This window comes from Polyodon spathula, unplaced genomic scaffold, assembly GCF_017654505.1.
Source record: "Polyodon spathula isolate WHYD16114869_AA unplaced genomic scaffold, ASM1765450v1 scaffolds_1358, whole genome shotgun sequence".
Lineage (NCBI taxonomy): Eukaryota > Metazoa > Chordata > Actinopteri > Acipenseriformes > Polyodontidae > Polyodon > Polyodon spathula.
Genome location: NW_024472838.1, coordinates 1 through 8,736, shown reverse-complemented (window position 1 = coordinate 8,736; position 8,736 = coordinate 1). Strand labels below are relative to the sequence as shown.

At 45.7% G+C, this 8,736-nt stretch overlaps 1 protein-coding gene across 1 annotated transcript; it reads left to right on the top strand.

Annotated features, from left to right (window-relative positions):
- Nucleotides 1-567: 567 nt before the first annotated feature.
- LOC121309570 (mitochondrial coenzyme A transporter SLC25A42-like) lies at nucleotides 568-7,750 on the top strand. Its single transcript, XM_041242556.1, has 7 exons — nucleotides 568-1,039; nucleotides 2,788-2,899; nucleotides 3,488-3,513; nucleotides 4,332-4,498; nucleotides 4,919-5,035; nucleotides 5,840-5,991; nucleotides 6,103-7,750. The coding sequence occupies exons 1-7, from the start codon at nucleotides 956-958 to the stop codon at nucleotides 6,426-6,428; spliced, it is 984 nt and encodes a 327-aa protein (XP_041098490.1). The 5' UTR covers nucleotides 568-955; the 3' UTR covers nucleotides 6,429-7,750.
- The last annotated feature ends 986 nt before the right edge of the window (nucleotides 7,751-8,736 follow it).

Below are 8,736 nucleotides of genomic sequence, written 5' to 3'. Positions count from 1 at the left end.
AATGGGTAAGACTTTCAAACAATGACCGGAAATTCAGTAGGAGCACCTGGATTTCTGACACACTCCCTCTGAGTTCTCAAGTCATTCATTTCGAATTCGGCCCCTGTTAATGCACATGGATTTATTATCGAGTCGTTCTGTGTATCCAAGGCTGCTTACAGAGACTAGGGTGTGTGAACTATGCATCAGCTGCAACATTACAACACCATCTCACTCGAAAGACGGAGCACAAGGAGGTGAAGTGACTTGCTTGGGGTCACACAGTGAGTGAGTCAGGATTTGAACCCGGGACCTCCTGGTTACAAGCCCTTTTCTAAGTCCAACCACCGGACCACACAGCCCCCGTTTTGTCCTGGCTCTACCTTTCACCCACTTTCTTTTCCCTTCACAGTTGTGTGACATTGATAAACCTGCAATGCTGGAGCAGTTATCTGCAGTGACTTGTTGTTGGACAGAAATGAAATGGCATTCCTGCAGTGTAACAATTTCACAAGCAGGTGTGCAAGAGCGCATTGGAACAGCAGCATGCAACTGTGTTCCATTTGGGTAACTAGACACTCTGTTCTCACACTGTGCATCAATGCTGTATCTTATACACAAGAAGTTATCTCATTATATTGATTTGTTTTGTACTGTGCTACCCAAATAAACTATAGCACAAGCACATAAACAACATGTAATCACTTCTGTTTTTGCAACCCTCAATTAAATACTCATTGATCAAGTTTTCCCCCCTGGTCCCCTGTTAGACTCAGCTCACGGAAATATTTTCATTTGTTCAAAGAGTCTAAATTAGTTTTGCCGCTGCTTCTGTTTGAATAACGGTGCTCTGAGCTCGGCGACTCATGATTAGGGAATGGATTTCTGACCCCCCCCCCGATTACCCGCTCCCCTCACTCTCTCCCCTGCTCTGTGTGTTTCAGAGTCCTGGCCTGTATGAGGGAAGGCGGCTGGAATGGGGAATGGTGTTCAAGAAAGCCAAGGGGCATTAACGCAGGGGGAGCTCCAACCAGTCACCAGCAACAGCAGCCAGGCTGAGGTGAGTGACTGGACCCTGCACAACAAGGGATCGTGTGGCGACCACTGTGTCAGGAGCACTAATCCTTTTTTCTATCCCTTCACTTGCTTTGTGTCATTCCAACAACAACAGCAGCACCAAACAAAGCTCTTCAGTGCCAACGGATTTGATTAAGTAGAGAAATAACCCCCTGTTGGTACTGAGATAAACAAGCCTCTCTTGGAGAGCAACAGTGTGGCTGCCAGCCTGAGCCAGGGACCAGTTGTGTCTCTGTCTCCCGGGCCACGCCCCCCTTGATCGTGACCTCCAGTTGCTCTGTGACTCGACCACCTCTTGCTTCTAACCCAGATGATGAAACCCTTGGCTTAATGATCTACCCAAATCCAAACAGAGACTGGGGGATGTGCGTGCGGTCTCACTGTCGCAATACAGGACATGTGGGGTCAATACGGACCAGCGGGCGAGTGAATACGTGTGATCTAATGTAAAGCTATGCTGTAAAGTCTTAACCTTACACGTGAGACTCGGAGAGAAATATTCAAAGTAGGGTTCGCCTTTTTCCCCCCGATCTCTTCAGAGATTTTATCACCCCTGTATGTTAAAACATACACAGAGAAAAGGCTCTTACTATAGGGAAACCTAGACTTGTTAATAGAGTCCACTAGAGTCAGACTTCACAGTCTTCCAGTTGTCAGTGACCAGAGTAATAAGGACCATCAAACCACCATTAGACACTATCAACAACTTGCTTCCCTCTGTTTTGTGTGTTAATAGCTTACAGTTAAATTGTTATCAGAAACATGCATGTCAAATCTAGATGTTTATACAGTAGTAACCATACACTGTAAGGTTATTTATTTCATATTCAGAATGTATTCATAGTCTGTTTCACATATACATTACTGCTGCACACATGCAGTCTAATATTGTGCAGCAATGGAAATAAGACTCCTGTTGCATAGCGGTTTCAACACTCCTGGTTTTACTATGAACTTGATTAGATACAGTGCCTCGGTAACAAGCTCAGGTCTCCTATAAAACTCGTAGTAAAACCAGGAATGGATCAAACTGCTGTGCAATGGGAGTCTTATTTCCCTGTTGTAGTGGATTATTTGAACCCTTTGCAGTCCATTTATTCAGCGCTTGTCAGGTGCACAGATGCTGTCTATTTTATTCACGCTGTTTAAATTTTTTTTTTTCAGAGTAAAACAGATTTAAAAGTCATTGAAATGCAAAAGGACTCAGTACTGCATCTCCAGCCAAGTCCCACCCCTTGTTCGGTGTATTTTTCACATACCTCTTTATAGACATGCGTACTGATAAATCCTCTCCCGATCATGCATTTTATCACCAAACTATAGTGTCATTATTTTATTACTATAACATCTCAAAAAGCTCTGCAAATGTCTGTGATATTCTTTGTGTGCTGGATGCAGAAGCAGCTCTCTCCTTTGTTTATGACCATGTTATCTCTGTGGTGCCGGCGCTATCAGATACGCCCTTTTTTTTTGTCGGCTTCGTTTGGCCATTGACAGGTTTTCTCGGCTTTTTCCAGAGAAAAAAATGACTAGAGACCTGTGCTTGACGTCTTTTTCGTGATGTCGGACAGGGTCTGATATCGGACTGGAAAGGGGAGAATTGTAATGTCCTGAAAGGTTGCACCCTGTTGCATTGCGGCTTGTCTTGGGTCGTGCGTGTTTGTGCCGTGTTTTGCACGTTGTGTTTAATGCTTTGGCCTGTGTCGGCTGTGCTTCTCTCCCTGTGAGCAGGGGTCCAAGGTGGGTAGGAACGTGCTCAACACCCTGCTGTCCGGAGCCTTAGCCGGGGCCATGGCCAAGACTGCGGTGGCGCCACTGGACCGGACCAAAATCATCTTCCAAGGTAGGGGCTCCAGGGCCCCGCTAAATCAGCAGGGGGCCGAAAATGACAAGGATATAGCCGAGGCCCTGTACATTACTGGGAGGGGTTTTGCTTGTCGGTATGGATGTTCTTAATCCTTGTTGCGTGCTTTAAAGTGAAGCCGGCAAGGTGGTGGCTTGCATCTTGCTTGTTTTGCTCTTCTGTTTCCAAATCCTTTCCAGTTTGCATTTAATTTGCACCTCAAACATTTTCTAAATCCTTAATTGCCCTCATGCTGTGAAACCCTTGCCCTGGTTAGAGATCTACCCCACAATGCTGTGGATGAAGAACACTGGTAATTCCCTGTGTGGCAGCGTCTGACCCTTAACTAACATGAAGAAGTATGAAACTCAGTCGTGCTGAATTTAGAAACACTGACGTCACACAACACTAAGAGAGACTACGAAACGAAATGTTTGGCCTTGAATGTATTTCTTTTAATATTCCCGTATTCCTTAACTATCAGATCTTGCCTGTTAACCCTTGGTGTCTCTGCCAATCAAAAGTACAGCCCAGATGTTCGAGCTGAATATTGTGCATTAATGCAGCTCCCCTTTCTTTCATCTACAGTGTCTTCAAACAGATTTTCAGCCAAGGTGAGGAAATGGAATATAAATGTGTGTGTATGTGTTTTCATGTGTCTGTGCGTTTGTGTGCGTGCGTGCACGTGTGCGTGTGTTAGCATTATGCATGCCTGCGTTCTTCTCGTCATCCTACTGGAATGGAATAACTCACAAGCCTGACTCCGCCATGGCTGTTACAAAGCGCTGTGACATTGCAATATGGTCTGATAGGTAGCACAGTGAGCAGAAGCAGGTTCCTGCGCTGGGGAGGAACTGAGAAGCTGGGCGAAGGCTTATTTGTGGTACTGGTACGCTGCTCTGTGTGAGTGGGGTAGATAGGATCTACTGCTCAAAACTGAATCACCACGCCAAGATTTGGCAAGTGTTCAAGTGTCATAGGGAAATATGAGATCTCGGATGGAGGCTGGCGTGCAGTGGAGCGGTGTAAGGATACATTATAATGTGCTTGCCGGTTGCCTCCTTTATTCTCAGTTCACGCGTGGGAAGAGGAGCCAGGTTACATCGATTCATGTTAGATGGTGGTAGAGGCAGAGATGGAAATAAGACTCCTATTGCATAGCAGTTTCACCCTTCACACGTATAGGTAACAAGCTGTGAATTATTAAACTCATAGTAAAACCAGGAATGGATCAAACTGCTATGCAGTGGGAGTCCCTGTTACTAAATACACCCAATTGCTCAACCAATGCCTCAAGCACTCAGTGCAGGCATACAAAAAAGATTGCATTCAGAGTTGTACACTGTGCAAGACCTGGTAAAAAGAGAGCCCTCTCCCCTGTAGATACTGTACGCAGCGCCCGGGCTCACTGTGTGTGCGTGTGTCTCTGCAGGCAGCCTACCATCTTATTTACCGCACCTACCTCTCTGATGGCTTCCTCAGCCTGTGGAGGGGGAATTCAGCCACCATGGTGCGAGTCATCCCCTACGCTGGCATCCAGTTCTGCTCACATGAGCAGTACAAGAGGCTGCTGGGAGAGTACTGCGGCTTCCAGGGAAAGTAAGGACCCCCCCACACACATACCCCCTGCACACAAATACAGTTTAATGTGTAGTGGCTTTATTACAAGAGTAGAGGATGTTTATTATCACAGTTTAAAATCTGTATCAGTATGTTTTGAAAGGAGGTATAACTGCAGTGTACAAAAATGTGTTTTTCCTTTTGGATGTACAGTATTAAAATAATTACTTTAAAATTAAAATGTGTTTTTGTCATTTTAAACCTTTTGTGTCCATCCGAAAATAAAAACATTTTCATTTCTATTTATGCTTTTTTCCCCATCCAGCGGAAGAAGGACTTGTAGTCCGAAACGATTTATTTAATTATTTATTTTTTAATCAGCTTTGATGTATTGCATCTGATGTCAGGTTGTGGGCGGAGTCTGGCCTAACTGTGTGTTATGTGATTGGTCGGTTGCAGGGCCCTGCCCCCCGTGCCCCGCTTCCTGGCCGGATCGCTGGCGGGCACGACGGCTGCCATGCTGACGTACCCCCTGGACATGGTGCGAGCGCGCATGGCCGTCACCCCCAAAGAGATGTGAGTCACAGAGAGAGAGAGACAGAGACAGACTCCTAGACAAGCAAACCCCACCTTCAGAGCATCTCTTTGTACTGCGTGTGTGCTGTGCACAGGAATCTACCAACTCACAGCAAAGACATGGATCGCAGCTTTAACGATGTGCTGTGTTGTTCTTTGTTATTACAGCGTGATTTATAATAAGTGTGTATGCACAGCTGACTCTGTCTCTTATGGTAGAAGGAGATCGTATGGTTTTGCTCTTTGGGCTCGGTTTACCTTCTTGCAGTCCTGAGCTGTACATGTTAACTTATTATTATACATGGAATTCCTGAAGGAATTTCTTGACTGGGTGAAACAGTTTAAAACCCAGTTAAAAACGTACTGTTTTGGAAAAAGATTTCTAGATCAAAAACCCAGCGTTTGCTTCTTCTGAATGTTTTTAGAACTGTACCAGAGAACTTCTATAGCACCTTTTTTTTTATTTAGCAGTGATAAAACTTGAAAATACATTAGTAGAAATTCCTAGAGCAACTGACAGCCCTTGTGAAAGTTTACCCCATAGAAAAGTGTTCTTGCACTTTCCCCCTATGCTTTTCCCATAGTTCTGCTGTGCATTTCCTGTAGCCTGCCGTTTATTAATGTGCTGTTCTTTACAGTGCTTACCTGTGCTTTACCTTGCTTTCACTGTGCGATGCCTTCACTATGGGGCTCTTGTATAAGGGAGACAGTGTGCTGTGCTGTGCAGTGCTGGGATGTCCCTGTGGTTTTTTCCCCTGTCTCGGTTGAGGGATGGCGTGTCATGCAGCTCTCTCCTCCCTCCAGGTACAGTAATATTCTCCATGTGTTCGGGCGGATCTCACGCGAGGAGGGGCTGCAGACTCTGTACCGCGGCTTCACTCCCACCATCCTCGGAGTCATCCCCTACGCAGGACTCAGCTTCTTCACCTACGAGACCCTCAAGAAAGTCCACGCAGGTAACGTGGCCCTGGGACTGTCTGGGTGGCAGTGTCTACTGCCACGCAGACTCTGTGTGTGTGTGTGTGTTTGTGTGTGTGTGCCATATTATCTTTCTCTCTTCTCCACAGATCACAGCGGCCGGCCGCACCCCTACCCGGTTGAGCGGCTGGCGTTCGGGGCGTGCGCGGGGCTCCTGGGGCAGTCGGCCTCATACCCGTTGGACGTGGTGCGCCGGCGCATGCAGACGGCGGGCGTGACGGGCCACACATACGGCTCCATCGTGGGCACTATGCGGCTGATCGTGAGGGAGGAGGGGCTGGCGCGTGGGCTCTATAAGGGCCTGAGCATGAACTGGGTGAAGGGGCCCATCGCCGTAGGCATCAGCTTCATGACCTTCGACCTCATGCAGATCCTCTGGCGCCAGCTGCAGCAGCGCGGCTTCATCCAGGGGTAACGCGGAGCGGGCAGCCCGAGCGCACACAACGCCTTCCTGCACAGGTATCGCCAAGAGACCCTGGGGTGTGCGCAGTCAGGAGGGTCGACCAGAAATGAATGCAGTTTTCTTGGTTCACCCCTGTATCACATGTATCACCCACCCTCCCGCCATCCCATGCTTTTAATTCTCAGTCTGATTCCCGGAGTGTTGCCCTGTTGGGTTTGTCTTTCTCTCTCTCTGGGTCTTTAGTGGACCTGGCACTGACCTGGGCAGTCCGGGTGTAACCCAGTTGGCAGTCGGAGCGTTTTTTTTTTTTCAAGCGAGTCTTCTGGAGCACGCTGTGGTAGTAAACGGCTAGGTAGGGACACGAGATTTTGCAAGAATGTTCTTTGACCCCCCTGCTCCTGCTGCCCATCGTGCGTGTGAAGCAGAGTCCTGACTGCTGATTATCAGCAGCCCCTTCTCGGACACATCGGGGCTTTGAGCAGACTGGAGACTGCAGCCACACCTCCTTGTTGATTTGCTCCATTGCCCAAATCCCCAGCAATGCAGGAGCTCCGCGGTAGTGTGGAGTCCGGATACTGTCTAAATGCCCTTCTATGTGATGCTTTGTTTATAATTACACTATGTGTGTAACCGAAGCATAAAGCACAAATTGCCGAAGTCAGATTCTTTAGAGAAGAGGTTGGAAAAATGTTATGTGTCAGCTGCAGTATGTTAGATGCGGTTTTGTAAGCTTATAACTTAATATAGTAACTAACAGAAGCAGCTCCAGCCAGTGTTATTGCAAACTATTGCAATAACTGCAGCACAGCATTCAGTATTAAACAGCTCTAGCAGGGTTTGGTATTACTAACAATATTAGCGCTTGTATCAAACCTTTTGCTCCAGGTTGCATCTTGTCCTTTTTTAAAGGCCGATAAATATAAATAAGTGTTGCTAGTGGGGCTGTAAAGCACCAGGGGGAGGGTGCTGCACAGCGATCAATCTGATCAGTTGCTGACAGATTGCAGTACACTACAAGTGAAACCTGACTTAAGCAGTTGTTGCTTGAGATCGTCTGTGTGTGGTGCTCTGCTAGGTGCGTTGCACGAGGCTGGTAACTGTGCAAAGCGGCTGGAGGCAGGTTTCTGGAATACAGACTGTGATTGTGGTTGGTGGCAGCGGTAGGATCCGCTCTGCCTGAGTAACTATGCAGAGTGCACACCTGCAAAACAGGTGCAGCTTCAGTAAGAACTTACACAAAGTGAATATTGCAGCGTTAACTTTTTCGTTCTTGGTATGTCTCACTTGGGGATCATTTCAGCGTCACCGTTGAGGCTGTGTGTGTTTTAAGTTGAACGACAAAAATTAACTTATATCATATATATATATATATATATATATATATATATATATATATATATATATATATAGCTCGTGTTACATCTAAACATACCAACGCATCTCGATATTCAGAGTGCATTTGCTGTGTATTTTTTACAGTTTAATTAAACAGTAATTAATAAATGTCTTGGAAACAATGCACAATATCACTTGCATATCTGTGTTTAACAAAGTACAGTGAAAGTGTTCATGTTAATGTAATCTACAAATATTATAACAGGAGTCTGGTGCTCGTCAAGCATGAAAAAAGTGGATTCTAAAATAGCGCAGTGCTTCAGTCGTCCACAAGATGGTACAGAATACGGCACATTGTAGAATGACAGAATGTGACGGACTCTTTGAAATCAATATGCAATGCAAGAGAGCGGCCTTTTCTAACTTTCCAAAGATTTGGGAGGGGGGTGATGATCGTGTCTCGACACTCCCAGTCCTGAGTGAGGAAACGCAACAGTCCACTTTTAAAATGACCCAAGTCAGGTATGTTTAAGAAAAGAATACTTAAAGCTTTTAAAGTGTTATAGATAGATAGATAGATAGGCAGGCAGCAGATCTATCTATCTATTATGTATCATACAAAATGTGTATATGTAAATAGTTTTTGTAGATACAGCTATGATCAGGTGGGGGGTGACTGTTTAGACTGTATAGGGGACTATGCTTTAATGCACTAATACAGTATATAAACTTGAGAGTTTAGCACTGCGCCCCCTGTGGCAGTTGAAAGAACTACATCTATGAACTGCTAATAACAATGTATTGTCTGTATGGAGTGTGTTTGCAACCTGAGAGATGTAGAGACCTATACACTACACGGTTAGATTGCACCTAAGCATAGATTCCTTGCTGTCCAGCAGTGTTATATCTGTTTAGTGGTGTTATATCTCCGATTTCTACATCTTTTTTTGTTTTATAATCAAATAAAATTTTGATGCAGTGAACG

What these genes read in the sequence shown, in the direction of transcription:
- LOC121309570 (XM_041242556.1), top strand. Translation starts at nt 956, where the DNA reads ATGGGGAATGGTGTTCAAGAAAGCCAAGGGGCATTAACGCAGGGGGAG. An exon ending in GACCAAAATCATCTTCCAAG is followed by an intron (nt 2,900 to 3,487) that starts GTAGGGGCTCCA and finishes TTTCATCTACAG; the next exon opens with TGTCTTCAAACAGATTTTCA. An exon ending in CAAACAGATTTTCAGCCAAG is followed by an intron (nt 3,514 to 4,331) that starts GTGAGGAAATGG and finishes GTGTCTCTGCAG; the next exon opens with GCAGCCTACCATCTTATTTA.